The following is an 18628-nucleotide window of genomic DNA, read 5'->3' on the forward strand; positions in this document are numbered from 1 at the left end:
AAGGACCAAAATCTGCAGGGTCTGCAGTGGTCAGGACCGACCAAAAGTGGTCTAAGGAAGGAAAACCGGCGACAGGGTCACGGGCGGCCACGTGAGCATCAGAACTGGACCACAGAGCAATGGAAGAAGATTGCCTGGTCTGATGAATTGAAGAATAGTTTGAGGAACACAAGGAGTTTGAGGTGTTGACCTGGGCTCTAAATTCTGCAGATCTCAATTCAGTTGATTGTCTGTGGGATGTGCTGGGACAAACAGTCCCCTATGTGATGATTTTTGGTGACAGGTTCTTTTTAACCTCTTTACGAACGCCTACCGCAGATATACTGCGGAAGGCAGTCGCTACCAGGCGAATCGTCGTACATGTACAGCACTCGCTCTCGGGAGGCTAGGGAACAAGCGCGCGGCGCCGGCGGCGTGCTCCCATCCCGCTCATCAGCAGGGAAGCCGATGCAGTGGGCAAACGGCTCCGATTGCCGCCTGACACCCGCGATCGTTCCCCGCTGAGAGAGAAGGACGGTCAGATGTTTTAAACACATCTGACCGTTATTCTCCCTGGAATGATCATAGAGCCCCTGTGATCCCAAGGATCACAGGTCTCTATGGTCATTTAAGAAGCCACGCCCCCCCACAGTTACAATCACTCCCCCAGACTCACATTTAACCCCTTGATCACACATAATGTTAACTCCTTCCCTGCCAGTGTCATTATTACAGTAACAGTGCATATTTTTAGCACGGATTACTGTAGTAATGTCACTGGTCTCCCCAAAAATGTCAGTTAGGAGTCCGATCTGTCCGCCGCAATGTCGAAGTCCCGCATAAAATCACAGATCGTCGCCATTACTAGTAAAAAAAACAAAAAAAAAACCCCCAATAAAAATGACATAAATCTTTCTCGTAGTCAGTAAACGCGATAACTTTTGAGCAAACCAATCAAAATACGCTTATTGCGATTTTTTTTTACTAAAAGTATGTAGCAGAAAACAAATTGGCCTAAAATGTTAAAAAATTTTGATTTTTACATTTTTTTTTGAGAATGTCATATAGCAGAATGTGAAAAATATTGTTTTTTTTTTTCAAAATTGTCGCTTTTTTTTTGTTTATAGCGCAAAAAAATAAAAATCGCACAGGTGATCAAATACCACCAAAAGAAAGCTCTGTTTGTGTGGCAAAAGACATCAATTTTATTTGGGTACAGCGTTGCACGACCGCGTAATTGTCTGTTAAAATAACGCAGTGGCGAATTGCGGAAAAACTTGATTTTTGTAAGAATGTACCGTAAAATACGTTTCTCTGAAGTCCATTGACAGACGCAGCTTCCATACTTCTTATCCATCGGCTTTTGCTGCCTCCTGCAGGAGTAGTTCTAGGCAGGAAAAAAGTAATTCTCCATGCCCAGGGGGCTGTCCCCACTCCATGCCCAGGGGGCTGTCCCCACAGGCATAACCCCACACCCTCTGCTCCAGCATACCAGTTTCGTTGTAAGCAGTAAAGAAGATACAAAAACCATCCCCATAACAGAGAGGCGGATGCTGCGTCTGTCAATGGACTTCAGAGAAAATTGATTTTTTACGGTAAGTTCTTACAAAAATCCAGTTTTCTCTATCGTCCATTGACAGACGCAGCTTTCATACTTCTTATCCATTGGGACGTCCCGAAGCAGTGTAGGCATGAGGGGTGGGAAGAACGCAACCAGATAGTAACATAAACTCCAAAGGCTAAACTTAGCCCACTGGGTAACATGAAGCTCAACCAAGAACAACAGGAGCTCACCCAGGAGAAAAAAACCCTAAAGAGAAATAAACAATTCTCTTATGAAACAGCAGCCTGCAAAACCTTGTGGCCAAAGGAAGCATCCGAAGATGCCAACAAATCAACCTTGTAGAATTTTGTAAAGGTGTGTACAGATGACCAAGTCGCTGCTTTACAAACTTGCACTACTGAGGGCTGATGGCGAAATGCCCAAGAGGAACTCCGCGCTCTTAGTAGAATGTGCCTTCACAGGGAAAGGAGGAACCTGATCCTTGAGTGAATAAACCTGAATAACCATCTGCCTGATCCATCTAGATATGGTCACAGCAGATGCAGCCAAGTCCACTAGCTAGCAGATATAGGAGGAGTCCCTTATAGTGCAGTTGCGCATCTCTCCCAGTAAGGAGTAAGCATCTCCAATGGTTTGAGAGGCTGGATTCATCCTTCTTTTTATGGATAGTGTAGGACCCACTGACAATGGGGTACTTTGACGTAGTAGTGGGCTTGAGCACGATATGGCCATATGGTGGGACTAAATCCCCATTTTTATTTATTGATTGCCTTTATATTTGATAGTCATTTCTTTTGCATGTGTGCGCTATTTTTTGTAAAGACGCAGCCAAACCTTTTCGAGGTCCTTCAGTAACCACAAAGAGAGAGTCCGATCCCCTAAAAGACTCAGTTACCGTCAGATATACCCCTATCGAATGAACCACATCCAGAGAATGCAAGGCAATTTCCTTGGGATGCTTAGGCTTAGGACATAAGGAAGGCAACACAATGTCTTCATTGAGATGAAAATCCGACACCACCTTAGGGAGGAAAGACAGATTAGGTCGGAGAACCACTTTATCTCTGTGGACCACCAAATAAGGCAAACGACAGGACAGCGCCGCTAACTCAGACACTGCGAGCAAAAGTAATAGCCACCAGAAAGGCAACCTTCTGTGGCAAAGAAAGCAGAGAACTCTCCCTAATATTCTCAAAAGGAGGCTTTTGAAGAACAGACAAAACTAGATAGAGATCTCACGGAGGCAACGGGGATCTCCTCGGAGGAGCCAGATGATGCACCCTCTGAATAAAGGTGCGAATCAAGCTATTAGTAGCCAACGGACGTTGGAAGTAAACAGCCAAGGCAGACACTTGGCCCTTGATAGTGCCCAAAGCCAAACGCTGCTCAACCCCTTTTTCTAAAAAGGCCAAAACCCTAGCTATGGAAAACAAGTGAGGGTGCAGCTGCAGCGATTCACACCATGAAATGTACGATTTCCATGTACGATGATAGATCTTCCTGGACGTTGATTTGCTAGCCTTCAAAAGAGTAGGAATCACAGAATCAGAAAGGACTCTATCCCTCAACACCCTGCTTTCAACAGCCAAACCGTTAAAGCCAGCAACCGTAAAGCAGGATGGAAGATCGGTCCCTGAGGCAGCAGATCCTTCCGCAGCCTCCATGGAGAATCTATGACCGTTTTTACCAGATCGGCGTACCAAGACCGCCGAGGCAAGTCTGGTGCTAACAGAACTACTAGAATTCCACCGCCACCCTGCGGAGAAACCTCAGCAGGAGTACAAGCAGAGGGAAGGCATAAATCAGCCGATACTGGCTCCAAGGAGCCACCAAAGTGTCTGTGGCGTCGGCCAAAGGATCCCGAGACCTGGCCACAAACCGGTGAACTTTTCCATTGAGGCGAGATGCAAACAGATCCACCTCCAGGGTCCCCCACCAGACAACCAGGAGATGAAATACCTCTGGGTGAAGGGACCATTCCCCTTGATCCAGCACCTGACAAATCCACTTGCCAATTCTCCACACCCGGAATGTGGACTACGGAAAGAGCTAGGACATTGGCTTCCACCCAAACCAGAATCTCGGCCACCTCCGTGGCCACAAGGGCACACTTGGTGCCCTCTTGATGAGTAATGAAAGCCACAGCCGTGGCATTGTCTGATTGCGTCCGAACCGTAGACTCGCGTAGCCGACTCGTTCAGTGGAACGAGCAAAGCTTGATCGCTCTGAGCTCCAGAATATTGATCGGCAAGGAAGACTCTTCTGTCGACCAAGTCCCCTGGGCACAGAGCTTCTCAAGCACTCCGCCTCAGTGCGACAGGCTGGCGTCCGTGGTGACCACCGCCCAGAACAGCCACAGAAAGGACTTGCCCTGACACAAAGCTGGCGAATGGATCCACCAGGAGAGAGCCAATCTCGTGCGATTGCTCAAACTAATCTTCTGGTCCAACAACTGAGGGTTCCTGTTCCATTTTGCAAGAATCTCTTTTTGCAGAGGCCTCGAGTGAGACTGAGCAAACGGGACCACCTCGAAGGTCGATACCATCAGACCCAGGGCCCTCATGCAAGTCCGTAGAGAAGACCGATCGGTTTCCATCAGCAACCTGATCGTCCTTTGCAACTTCTGAAGCTTTTTCAATGGAAGAAAGACCCTTACCAGAGCAGAGTCGAGAGTCAGCCACAGATAAGTGACCTGTACGGATGGCGTCAGAGCAGATTTTTTTTAAATTGATTGTCCACCCGAATTCCTGAAGGGTCTGAACCTTAATTGAGATGTTGCCCAACAGAACTGAATAGGAGGTGGATTATCGGCGACAGGCGAGTAAGCCTCTGCCAACGGATTGGGGCGTTTATATGTGTCTATATTCAGCCCTCTATCCCAATGGAGTAACATATCTAATAAGATGGGAGGACAAACATATTCACCACAACATTAGGAAAAAGTGAAACCTAAGTCATCAAAGCCTGCCATCCCTGCATATTCCCACCTCCTCCATATCCTATATGTAACCTTTGAGTGACAAGACAAATTGACAATAACGATACCTCTATTGAATTCTCTCGCCCCTGAGGAAGCTTTATATAGCGAAACATGTCGGGCAAAGGATCAAAAATGGAGGCACCAATAGCCCCACAAACTATGTAAAGAGGACCGTATTGTTCAAAAATAGTCTGTAATGTCACCAAAACTATGTTGGTTATTTATATGTAGCTCTTTTTGTGTATATGTCTTGTAACGTCAATTGTGAGAACTATGCATGTTAAAATTTTAGATTTCAATAAAATTTGTTAATCTTTTATAAACACATGTTCATATATCTTTGAGTACGATACCAGAAAAAGTCCCCTTTATCCCACTTCTTTTCCGACATCCTTCTTGGAAGTTGGTATCCTCTTATGTGATTTGGGATGTAGGTATCCAGTAACTTCTATCTAAGCATTAGAGCACAATCATTTATAAAGATATAAAACTGTATTTTTTTGTGAAGAATCAACAAGTGAGACACAATCATGAAGTGGAACGAAATTTATTGGATGGAGAAATGGGCAAAAATTTCAGTCTCTCGATGTGCAAAACAGATAGAGACTGTGACGAGACCAATCTCGCCCCATTGCATTGGAGGAGCCTGGTTGCCCGCCTGCTGCCTTTGGACTATGGACCAGGCTTTAAAAGACTTTGGCTCCATGGCGATTAAACTGTATTCGTGGGGTCTGAGTGCTATTCACCTAATAATGTGCACTCAGACCTGAGCTATCTGGGGATATGTAACATGTCTATGTTTAATGTATAAAAAGTAACTTTATATATTTTAAAGCATAATACTGTATTTGGGTCCCCATGTGGATAATGGAGTCTTGCCTCTATCTTGGAAGCTAAACCTTCTTCCTGTAAACTGTAAGGCACAGGAAGTCCACTCCTAATATGGTCATCCCAGGAAGTTCTGAGGAGACAGACTGTCTAAGGTGGCTCCCCATTCACCTTTTGTCAGGTGTGCTAATGACCTGACCTGTTGTCTGCAAAGGGAGGTATTGACACTCAGAGTAATGTGTATTGAGGGCTCGTTAGGGAACCATTGTTCTGTGTCTGACTATAGTTTACATTGATTGCCCCCTGGGGTTTCTGTCTCCTTGCATTCGTCAAAGCTATCTGACCAATCACTATTGACTCATTTTCAAGCCCTCATTTGCATGGGCTGGAGAGGACCTTATTGGGAACTGCAAGTACTTTACAATTGACCAATGGGAAAGCGGTTGTTGGGGGAAGGATGTTCCAATTTCTGTATAAAAGTGTGCTGTGTTCTTCCAATAAATGTTGTTCCTGCTTTAACCCCAACACGGAGCTTTGTCTCGTTATTGGGGGAATCTGCTGCAGGGATTGCTATGGTCTTCCATACTCCCTTAGAGAATCACTAAGCTCTTGTAAGAGCTTGTGTAAGAGCTTGTTCTGCTGCACTCTCTGGGGAAAGAGAGGTTCACCCACAGGAACCTGGAGCCTTGTCGTTGGTCCAGGGTGGGTAGGAGATGCCAAGACCCTAACCAAGCTGCGGCGGTTCGTGGAGTCTGAAGTGCTTACGGTGTCTGGTGGAGTGCTTGGAGCCCTCGGGAAGCACTAGGAGCATCTGTCAACGGAGGTACCTGCTCAGGGGTGCCCTGTTCCGTAACAGAGACATACCCCAAGCGACTTACAGCTGTAATCGCAGCAAAAGGTGGCGCTACAAAGTATTAACTTAAGGGGGCTGAATAATTTTGCACGCCCAATTTTTCAGTTTTTTATTTGTTAACAAAGTTTGAAATATCCAATAAATTTCTTTCCACTTCATGATTGTTTCCCACTTGTTGTTGATTCTTGACAAAAAATTACAGTTTTATATCTTTATGTTTGAAGCCTGAAATGTGGCAAAAGGTCGCAAAGTTCAAGGGGGCTGAATACTTTTGCAAGGCACCGTAGTTGTGGTGATATGTACAGTTTTACTAACACATGTCAAAGCTGGGTTCAGGCATTAAGATTTGTTTTACCTTTGTCATGAAGTGGTTAAACAATTTATAAAAATAAAAAAAAAACTACCAACACATTTCAAGAATCTGCATCCCCTTCATCAGGGCAACAGAAATATCTAAAAATATCTCAGCATGCAGCCCCAGTGAACAGGAAGCTCTGTATTATGAATGTGTTTTCATGCATGAAACCTGTAATAGGGAACATAAAAAAAAAATCATGCAAGAAAAATGTGGCCTTCCTACCTCTTGGTCAGACTCTGATCTTAGCACGGAACGATCAGTGATGAGAACAGCGCGAGATATTTGCCTGCAGAATAGAAAGAAAAAATAAATAAATAAAAAAAATCTGTAAAACTTTACAGTTTAGTTTGGCCTCCAGTTGACAAAAAAGATTCCAGGAAACTAAATGGAGTGCAGAGAAGAGAAACTAAACTGATAAGATAGACATGGAGGAGGAGTGCCACTATGAGGAAAGATTTTATTCTCCTTCAGGCCCCTTTCACACTTTTGCATCCTAATTGTTGCATGATTTTGACTGGACTTGAAGCAATGCCAATGTAATCTTGAGGTCTATGGACCTTAAAACTAGTGATCGACCGATTACCGGCAAAGCCGATCTATCGGGGGCCAATATGCACTTTCCCCGATGTATTGGAATCGGCCCGAGGTTACCGATATTGCCGATATTTTGGAAAGTGCTTGTAGCGGAGTGATGTCTGCAGCTGGAGGCATCACCCCGGTACCGGCGTCCATAGCCGACGGTCGGCTGTCTTGTAATGACAACCGATGGGGCTGAGAAGCCGCTCGGCTGTCATTACAAGGAGCAGGAGGGGACGTCCCCCCCCCCTCCCGCCGGCATCCGCGGCCCACCGGGCAACCAGCCTGCACGGCCGCCGAAGACCCGATCAAAGCCGCATTCGGCTCTGATCAGGTCTCCATGTAGAAATCCGGAAGTGATGTCATGACGTCACTTCCGGGTACTCGGCACCAGATTAAAAAAAAATGACAGCATTCAAAACAGCCAAACTTGGCGTTTTTTAATGCTTTTAAGTGCAGAGGAGGGGTTTGGGGTCTTTTTGACCCCCAGACCCCTCCACAATAGTACCTGTCAAGTTAAATGTACGAAAATATCGGCCAATATCCGCCGATACCGATATGCAATGGCCAAAATATCAGTATCGGTATCGGGAACGAAAAACCGATATCGGTCGATCGCTACTTATAACGCATCAAAGTCTGACCAATGTAGTGCAGGGACTACTTTGGAACTTCACTCTCCCAATAAACAATTGTTTTTAATCCTTCTGCTGCTATCATTAGTAAATAGATAGAAAAGTGTATCATATTTACTTGTTTTAACGTTTTTTTTTTTATTTTTTTAAACTTTCTTTTAATTTTTTTTTACACTTCTTCAGTTACTTCCTGGTTTCTGGCCTAGGCGAATGATGTCATACATCACACCTCCCAACTTTCTGAGATGGGAACGAGGGACACCTATTAGCAAACCTATGTAGACATAGGACACACCCACTGCCACGCCCCCCTTAAAGGAGTATTATAGAAAAAAAAAAAAAAGAGTAGTTAAACCCACTAGTGCTTTTTTTTTTTTTTTACCACTACTGGTCCATTATATTGGCTATTGAAATTTACAAATGCAGCAATTTAGAAATTGGAGGAAAGGTTTAGCACTGGGAAACACTTTCTGATAGATAAATAGTGCATTTTATAAACAACTCTATAGATCAGACCAAAATGAGGGACAAATGGGGAGGAAAGAGGGACAGAGGGACTTTGTTCCAAATCAGGGACAGTCCCTCAAAATCAGTGACATTTGGGAGCTATGCATACATCCCAGGAGTCTTCAGGAGGGGAGGAGGGGCTTTTCTCAACTAAGCACACCCTCCTCCCTGCATGCTTGAGCTAAGGGTAGATGCAGAGGCGTAACTAGAACCTTCAGGGCCCCGATGCAAGAAACCATGAAGGGCTCCCCGGACCCCTGGGCGGAGCCCTTCCCTTCAAGCCTGGGGCTCTTCCCACTGATCCTGGGGCCCTTTACTCTCTTTGCAGGACCCTTTCACAAGTTCTGCAGTGGGCCCCCCTTCCTGCCATCTTGGCGCCTCCCCATGGTGGTGGAATGCCAGGGCCTGGTCGCAAGTGTGACCTTTGTGATCCTGGAAGTTTACCCACTGGTGTCAGTAGTTTTTATTTTTTGGAAATTTTAATTGTAAAAAAAATAAAATAAAATGATAAAAAATAATACAATGTCACTGTGACTGACTATGACTCTGTCCATTCAGAAAAGGAAGGAGCTGGTAAATCACATATTTACCGACCCCTTCCTGGTTCTTTATTGTGACACATCCCCTGCAGCAGCCGGCAGGAGAGAGAAGGGAGCACAGTGGGGATGGGGCGGGGGGAGCACAGTGGGGATGGGGCGTGGGGAGCACACAGGGGCCCAGAGACAGCAGAACACAAGTGAACTGGATAGGAGGGGTGGCGGGGGCAGCATACAGAGGAACCAATCTCCTCCATTTTCCTCCTGCAGCTACAGGAGGAAAAAGGAGGACAGTGATTTCTCTACATGCTGCCCCCGTCGCCCCTCCTATCCAGGTGTACAGGGGAGCCACACAGGCCCTCTAGAGCATGGGGCCCGGTTGCAATTGCAACCCCTGTAGTTACGCCCCTGGGTAGATGGATTCCAGGAATTAAATGCTGTATGAATCATTTGGTGTGTTATTCACAGTGATTTCTCAACATAATAAAGCATTGGGACATTGATCGGCGGACAGATGGATGGATGTATGGATGAAGACATGGATGGATGGACAGTTGGATGGATGTATGGATGAAGACATGGATGGACGGACAGATGGATGGATGGATGTATGGATGAAGACATTGATGGACGAACAGATGGATGGATGGAAGAAGACATGGATGGATGGACAGATGGATGGATGGATGGAAGAAGACATGGATGGATGGGGGGAGTTTGCTTTGAATAATAAAAATGAATTCGTATTTTCGGTTTGTGGTGCTCAGATGCAGTGAAGATCTGCTTTAGGAAGATTTTCTCTAACATTTTGGATCGGGTTGGAAGGGTCAACACCAAGTTTTGATTTTTGGCTGTGACCCCCATTGGGGGAGATTCTCCTTCACAAGGAATGGCGGTGGACGGTGCAGTTCTCTTTGGTACAGGAAGGCACAGACAGCATAAAAATTGATAGAAAATGTAACCCTTCCCCCACTCCAGGAGGTCCGGCTTCTTACCTGTACTGTACCTGTGCGCAGGTTTCCTCTGTCAGGTAGCTGTCCTCTACAAGGACATATTTACAGCTGATGCGATTCCCGCTGCTGTCAATGACGGCCGTACATCTGTAGAGAGAAAGTTCCGCACATCACATATCCAACATCATTTAACTCTCATTCAGCTCTAAGCTGGACTCCCCCATATTGGAACCCCATATTGCTTGTAAAAGTACCTTTATGGAAGCCTAGGTGTCCATGAACATATACACAGGGATCTCCAAACTACGGCCCTCCAGCTGTTGATGAATTACACATCCCATGAGGCATTGTAAAACTCTGACATTCACAGATATGACTAGGCATGATGGGAATTGTAGTTCCTGAACAACTGGAGGGCCGTATGTTGGAGACCGCTGATATAGGGGTTTACAGGTGTATTGGAAAAGAGTTTACAGGCAGAACCCTCCCCCCCCCCCCCCTGCACCAAAGGCACATTCAGGAAAGGAACTGCAGAGCAGAAAAAACGTGGAACGCGCCTAAACATGCATAAACGCTAGACGTGTTTGAGCATTAACCCCTTGGTGCCGGCGCCTCCAGGCCTTTTAAGGGGTTTCAAATGCCAGGAGGCGGGACAGGGTTTCTGATCACATGACCGCTGTGATTGGCTGTCACAGTGGTCACATGATCAGAAAGCTCCCGATCGCCGATTGCTGCCGGTAACTGTGCAGGACGCGTACTCTCGGTACATCTGTGTTTGTAATGCGGTACACGAATATGCAGCCACTCTATGCCAAGGACCACCCGCCGGGAGGCCACATATTTGCATGCCATCAGCACCCAGAGGTTATCGCATTCCAATAGCCAGGATAAATGAATATTCCGGCCAATGCTAATGTATTAACTGAAATATAAGGAATCCGCGCTTAGGATAATTTATTTTAGCCTTTGGTATGTTATTGGGTACTGGCTGCAGCCCACCTATGCACTATATTCCTAAAAATATAGTAGAAGTGAAGAATAAGAAAAAGGTTTGTGGCGCTGCCAGAATATGCTAATTGGTCTATATGTTTTTCAACGATGATAGAGATAAATTAAATAAATATGTGTCTCCGATGTAAGATAAAAAGATGAATCAAATAAATATGTGTCTCCAATGTGAAATAAAAACTTAATAAAGTGTCACGTGTACTTTCCAAATGCAATGTATATTGTGTGAGCTTGAACCAATATTCAATTTGGTGTATTTTTTCCTGAAAATTTGTGACAAACCGCAGCATATATATCATGTAATATGAAAAAAAAAAACTACCACCATATTATTCTACAAGGCCTCTACTTTTAGCTAAAAAAAACATAAAAATAATGATAATAATAATTATATATATAAAAAAAAAAAAAAAATATATATATATATAAATATATATATATATATATATATATATATATATATATATATATATATATATATATATATATATATACACACATACACAGTGCCTTGCGAAAGTATTCGGCCCCCTTGAACTTTGCGACCTTTTGCCACATTTCAGGCTTCAAACATAAAGATATAAAACTGTAATTTTTTGTGAAGAATCAACAACAAGTGGGACACAATCATGAAGTGGAACGAAATTTATTGGATATTTCAAACTTTGTTAACAAATAAAACACTGAAAAATTGGGCGTGCAAAATTATTCAGCCCCTTTACTTTCAGTGCAGCAAACTCTCTCCAGAAGTTCAGTGAGGATCTCTGAATGATCCAATGTTGACCTAAATGACTAATGATGATAAATAGAATCCACCTGTGTGTAATCAAGTCTCCGTATAAATGCACCTGCACTGTGATAGTCTCAGAGGTCCGTTTAAAGCGCAGAGAGCATCATGAAGAACAAGGAACACACCAGGCAGGTCCGAGATACTGTTGTGGAGAAGTTTAAAGCCGGATTTGGATACAAAAAGATTTCCCAAGCTTTAAACATCCCAAGGAGCACTGTGCAAGCGATAATATTGAAATGGAAGGAGTATCAGACCACTGCAAATCTACGAAGACCTGGCCGTCCCTCTAAACTTTCAGCTCATACAAGGAGAAGACTGATCAGAGATGCAGCCAAGAGGCCCATGATCACTCTGGATGAACTGCAGAGATCTACAGCTGAGGGGGGGAGACTCTGTCCATAGGACAACAATCAGTCGTATACTGCACAAATCTGCCCTTTATGGAAGAGTGGCAAGAAGAAAGCCATTTCTTAAAGATATCCATAAAAAGTGTTGTTTAAAGTTTGCCGCAAGCCACCTGGGAGACACCAAACATGTGGAAGAAGGAGCTCTGCTCAGATGAAACCAAAATCAAACTTTTTGGCAACAATGCAAAACGTTATGTTTGGCGTAAAAGCAACACAGCTCATCACCCTGAACACACCATCCCCCACTGTCAAACATGGTGGTGGCAGCATCATATTTTGGGCTTGCTTTTCTTCAGCAGGGACAGGGAAGATGGTTAAAATTGATGGGAGGATGGATGGAGCTAAATACAGGACCATTCTGGAAGAAAACCTGATGGAGTCTGCAAAAGACCTGAGACTGGGACGGAGATTTGTCTTCCAACAAGACAATGATCCAAAACATAAAGCAAAATCTACAAGGGAATGGTTCACAAATAAACATATCCAGGTGTTAGAATGGCAAAGTCAAAGTCCAGACCTGAATCCAATCGAGAATCTGTGGAAAGAACTGAAAACTGCTGTTCACAAACGCTCTCCATCCAACCTCACTGAGCTCGAGCTGTTTTGCAAGTAGGAATGGGCAAAAATTTCATTCTCTCTATGTGCAAAACTGATAGAGACATACCCCAAGCGACTTACAGCTGTAATCGCAGCAAAAGGTGGCGCTAGAAAGTATTAACTTAAGGGGGCTGAATAATTTTGCACGCCCAATTTTTCAGTTTTTTATTTGTTTAAAAAGTTTGAAGTATCCAATAAATTTCGTTCCACTTCATGATTGTGTCCCACTTGTTGATTCTTCAAAAAAAACTACAGTTTTATATCTTTATATTTGAAGCCTGAAATGTGGCAAAAGGTCGCAAAGTTCAAGGGGGCCGAATACGTTCGCAAGGCACTGTGTATATATATATAATATATATATATATATACACAGTTGTGTTCAAAATTATTCAACCCCCAATGCTGTAAAGGGTTTTAGGGAATTTAGTGTACATTTGTAATTGTATTCAGAATGAAATCCTACAAGGACTTCTTAAAGAACCATATGCAACTAAAATGACATCAATTGGTTTTGTAATACAGTAGTAAATGTTTATTTTGTGAATTCTTCATTGACACAATTATTCAACGCCTTAAAGACTACCACTCTGAAGAACAGAGGTTCATTGAAGTGTTTTCAATCAGGTATTGAAAACAACTGTAGATGTTAGGGAGCAGCAATAAAGCCTAATAAGCACCAATTAGGCAGCTTTAAAATGACTGTGATACTCAGCTCCTTCTAGACATTTACTGGTGTGGTTACAAACATGGTGAAGTCAAGAGAATGGTCCAGGAAGACAAGAGAAGAGGTGATTACTCTTCACAGGAAAGGCAATGGCTATAAGAAGATTGCAAAGATGTTAAACATACCAAGAGACACCATAGGAAGCATCTGTCACAGGGTAATGTGGCAGAGCCTGACGTAAGAGGAGTGGCTTACCGGGTAACTGGCGTGGCACAGGTTCACCAGAGGCGCGGAGTCTAAGTGTTAGCCGGTTTTCACCAGGGGCCCCAGATGGTGGGGATGGATTTGGCTGCTTGCTAGCACCAGGTCGCGGTCCCCCGGATTCCCTGGTGGAGCCAGGATCAGGTCCAGGACCAATAGCCGGTAGCGGATAAACAGATCAGGATCAGGCAGGAGAATAGTCAGGACAAGCCAAGGTCAAAGGCGAGCTGCAGGTAATCAGAATCCAAAGACAAGCCGGGTCAGGTAAACAGGAACAGCAGACTACAAACAGGCACAGGAAACAGGAGAGCTGAAAATAACACAGCAACTTCCTGTAGTGACAGCTGTGTTTAAATAGGCCAATTTGGTAGCCTCGAGCTATACTGAGGTAGCCTCTAATTATTCCAAGGTAGCCTTTGACTATTCCAAGGTAGCCTCTGACTTTTCCAAAGTAGCCTCGAACTACTGCAAGGTAGCCTCAAACTACTGCAAGGTAGCCTTGAGCTATTGTGACCTCTAGCTTTTCAAGTTGCCTCTTCGTACGTGCAAGCGCATAGGCATTCGCCGGTTGGCAGCGCCAGTGCGCCTGCGCAGGGTATTGATTCCCTGACAGCATCATTCGCAAATTCAAGGCAAAGCGCACTGTTGAAACGCTACCTGGTCGTGGCAGAAAGAAGATGCTGACTTCGACTGCTGTGCGCTACCTGAAGCGTAGAGTGGAGAAAAGTCCCCGTGTGACTGCTGAGGAACTGAGAAAAGATTTGTCAGATGTGGGTACTGAAGTTTCTGCTCAGACAATACGGCGCACACTGCGTAATGAAGGCCTCCATGCCAGAACTCCCAGGCGCACCCCCTTGCTGTCTCCAAAGAATAAGAAGAGTCGACTGCAGTATGCCAAAAGTCATGTGGACAAACCACAGAAGTTTTGGGATAGTGTTCTGTGGACTGATGAAACAAAATTAGAACTGTTGGGCCCATGGATCAATGCTATGTTTGGAGGAGGAAGAACAAGGCCTATGAAGAAAAGAACACCTTACCTACTGTGAAGCATGGCGGGGGGTCAATCATGCTTTGGGGCTGTTTTGCTTCTGCAGGTACAGGGAAGCTTCAGCGTGTGCAAGGTACCATGAATTCTCTTCAGTACCAGGAGATATTGGATGACAATGTGATGCAGTCCGTCACAAACCTGAGGCTTGGGAGACGTTGGACCTTTCAACAGGACAATGATCCCAAGCATACCTCCAAGTCTACTAGAGCATGGTTGCAGATTAAAGGCTGGAACATTTTGGAGTGGCCATCACAGTCATCAGACTTAAATCCGATTGAGAACCTCTGGTGGGACTTAAAGAAAGCAGTTGCAGTGCACAAGCCTAAGAATGTGACTGAACTGGAGGCTTTTGCCCATGAGGAATGGGCGAAGATACCCGTAGATCGCTGCAAGACACTTGTGTCAAGCTATGCTTCACGTTTAAAAGCTGTTATAACTGTAAAAGGATGTTGTACTAAGTACTAAGATTGAATGTCACTTGGGGGTTGAATAAAACTGATAATGATGTGAGCACAGAAAAGACATTTGTGGTTATTTCATTATAAATGTTATATTTGTCTGACCTACACGTGACTCTTTGATTTCATTGTAAGCAGGATGACTGAATGATCAAAATCAATGTCAAACTGGCCAAAACAATCAATTTCAGTGGGGGTTGAATAATTTTGAACACAACTGTATATATATATATTATATATATATATATATAAACTGTTTGGGGGTTTAAGGTAATTTTCAAGGAATAAAATGCAGATTGTGTGCAATTTTTTTTTTTAAAACTGCGCTGACAGACAAGTGGTAATAAAAATAATTTATTACTTATGTTCTACAAATGTAAAAAAAATAATAAAATAAAAAATAAATGTATAAGCAAATAAAGAAACGAGAAGAGATTTGATGTCCATACAAGACAAAGGAAAGAATATATGTTACAATAACTTGCAGCTGATTGCGGAGTGATATAATTCCTGGCCGGCCATGACACGGGCAGCGAGGGCCGCGTCCCTGCCATTTTGTACTGACATAAAATGAAAAGATTAATTTGGGAGATGCGGCGGGGTGCTCGGCCCTCTCAGCAGACATATAGATCAAGTTCGGTGCGGCGATGACATCAGACGCACTCCAGTTAATGTGACACGATTAGACGGCATCTGATTTCAACGCTAAGCGATACGCAGTTCAGGAGGTGTCAGAGGTCACGGCGAGGCCTCATCCTTCCTAAGTGACTGGCGCCGTAATTGGATAATAGCCGTGTACTTACACATGATGCGAAACGCCAACGTTAATCACACAAATGAGGAGAGCGCGGCCTTTGGCGTGACACGGGCCGCCTGTGCTGGGCTGACATCAGGGAACTCTTTCAATGAGGTCTTCAGGCAAAAGATTTAAATTGCACGAGGCTCCGATCGGGTCAAACCATTACTTCTCAAACACATCATTGTACCAGCTAAAGTGTGCCCATTCCTGAATGAGGGGGTTGGTATGCTGGAAGCTGTGGTAGTGACAGTGGGGGGAGGGGGTGGGATGCAAGAACAGTGGTAGTGAGGGGTTGGAGTGGCGGTTGCTTCCTGAGTGGTGATAGCAGGGCAAGAAATTAAGCAAGAGCAGGGGAAGTCTGAAGCAGAGTGCTATGGGGTAGTCTGGTAGAGTGGTAAGAGTGGGGAAGGGAGGGAGGGGGGGGGGGGCATCAGAGAGTGAGGGGCTCTGGCAGAAAGGAAGAGTGCTAAGAGTGGGAATGGGGGTGGGGAGTGGAAGACACTTCTCAAATTCCTGCCAATGCATTAAATTTTGCTGCCATGTGGCAAACTGGTGAAAGTGGAATTGGGGGTGCACAAAAAAGGGGTGCTCTTCTTCATTGATAAAAGTGGAGGTGATGGAACCACCAGTGGAGTGTTGAAAATATGGGGGGGGGGGTTTACAAGGAAAGAGGTGCACTGTTGGGTGATGAGAGTGGGGAAGTGGGGGGGGTGGAACGGCTAGTGGAGTGTTAAAAATGGGGGGGGGGGGGTTATAAGGAAAGAGGTGCTCTGTTGGGTGATGAGAGTGGGGGTGGTGTAACAGCTAGTGGAGTGTTGAAAATGGGGGGGTTTACAAGGAAAGAGGTGCTCTGTTGGGTAATGAGAGCGGGGGTGGTGGAACGGCTAGCTAGTGGAGTGTTGAAAATGGGGGGTTTACAAGGAAAGAGGTGCTCTGTTGGGTGATGAGAGTGGGAGTGGAGGAACCTCCACTGGAGTATTGAGTAGGGGTGGGGGGGGGTGTTATGAGGAAAGGGGTGCTCTGTTGGCTTGATAGAAGTGGAGATGGTGGATTACTAATAATGGGGGGGGGGGGGGACTATGAGGAAAGGGGTGCTCTGTTGGGATGGTTCTGGTAGGAGTGCCCTCAAACTTGCTGCAATGAGGAAAACTGGTGAAAGTGCAATGGGGGGAGGGGGGTTTGGGAGGAGGTGTACAAAAAAAGGGGTGCTCTACTGCAGCAATGAGAGTGGGGTGGTTGAACGGCTAGTGGAGTGCTAAAAATGGAGAGGCATATGAGGAAAGGGATGCCCTGTTGGGGGTGACGAGAGGAGTGCTGAGAATGGGGGGGGGGGGTGGTAAGAAGGGGTGTTCTATTGAGTTGATGAAAGTGGACGTGGTTGATTACTAAGAATGGGGGGGGGGGGCTCTGTTGGGGTAGTGACAGTAGGGAGGAGCATCAGAGAGTGGGGGCTTTGGTAGGGAGTGCTAAGAGTGTCTTTAAATTTGCAGCAATGTGGAAGGGGGGGGGGTTACAAGGAAAGGGGTGATCTGCTGGAGCGATGAGAATGGGGGTAGAGGAACCTCCACTAGAATATTGAGTATGGGGGGGGGGGGGGGATTGTGTTACGAGGAAAGGGGTGCTCTGTTGGGTTGATGGAAGTGGAGGTGGTTGATTACTGAGAATGGGGGGCTATGAGGAAAGGGATGCTCTGTTGAGTTGATGAGAGTGGGGGTGGTGGAATGCTGACAATGGGGAGGCAACAAGGAATGGGGTACTCTGTTGAGGTAGAGGGGTGCTCTCATGGATTACTGGAACCATGTCCTGTGGTCTGATGAGACCAAGAAAAATTTATTTGGTGTCAGATAGTGTCAAGCGTGTGTGGCGGCAACCAGGTGAGGAGTACAAAGACAAGTGAGTCTTGCCTAAAGTCAAGCATGGTGGTGGGAGTGTCATGGTCTGGGGCTGCATGAGTGCTGCCGGCACTGGGGAGCTACAGTTCATTGAGGTAACCATGAATGCCAACATGTACTGTGACATACTGAAGCAGAGCATGATCCCCTCCCTTCAGAGACTGGACCGCAGGGCAGTATTCCAACATGATATCGACCCCAAATACACCTCCAAGACGACCACTGCCTTGCTAAAGAAGCTGAGGGTAAAGGTGATGGACTGGCCAAGCATGTCTCCAGACCTAAACCCTATTGAGCATCTGTGGGTCATCCTCAAACAGAAGGTGGAGGAGCGCAAGGCCTCTAACATCCACCAGCTCAGTGATGTCATCATGGAGGAGTGGAAGAGGGCTCCAGTGGCAACCTGTGAAGCTCTGGTGAACTCCATACCCAAGAGGGTTAAGGCAGTGCTGGAAAATAATGGTGACCACACAAAATATTGACCCCTTGGGCCCAATTTGGACATTTTCACTTAGGGGTGTACTCACTTTTGTTACCAGCAGTTTAGACATTAATGGCTGTGTGTTGAGTTATTTTGAGGGGACAGCAAATTTACACTGTTATACAAGCTGTACACTCACTACTTTACATTGTAGCAAAGTGTCATTTCTTCAGTGTTGTCACATGAAAAGATACAATAAAATATTTTAAAAAATGTGAGGGGTGTACTCAATTTTGTGGGATACTGTATGTAACGAAACCACAACCCACACTGTGCTTGTGGACTTCCGTTAGTATACGGCTTCCTCCCAGTCGTGAACATAGATATCAGATTTTCCCAGCCGCCCCCAAACAAAGCTAGCCAACAACTTGTACAAGTTTTGGATACTTACAGAATAAGAACTGTTTATTCAAACACAGGCACAAAGAGATATACACTGTGGGCGGTTGGCAAC

General features: G+C 45.2%; 1 protein-coding gene across 3 annotated transcripts in view; it reads right to left on the minus strand.

Moving 5' to 3' along the window:
* The window catches only part of CHM (CHM Rab escort protein), a 262693-nt gene that overhangs the window by 71160 nt on the left and 172905 nt on the right, over positions 1–18628 (minus strand). For all 3 annotated transcript variants that reach the window (XM_082263122.1, XM_082263120.1, XM_082263121.1), the window contains exons 10-11: positions 9812–9916; positions 6785–6848 (exon numbers count right to left, since the gene is read on the minus strand). In XM_082263122.1, the coding sequence (XP_082119248.1) occupies positions 6785–6848; positions 9812–9916 (169 nt within the window). The remainder of the gene's footprint in view (positions 1–6784; positions 6849–9811; positions 9917–18628) is intronic.

This window comes from Pelophylax lessonae (genome assembly GCF_965119305.1).
Source record: "Pelophylax lessonae genome assembly, chromosome: 7".
Classification (NCBI taxonomy): Eukaryota; Metazoa; Chordata; class Amphibia; order Anura; family Ranidae; genus Pelophylax; species Pelophylax lessonae.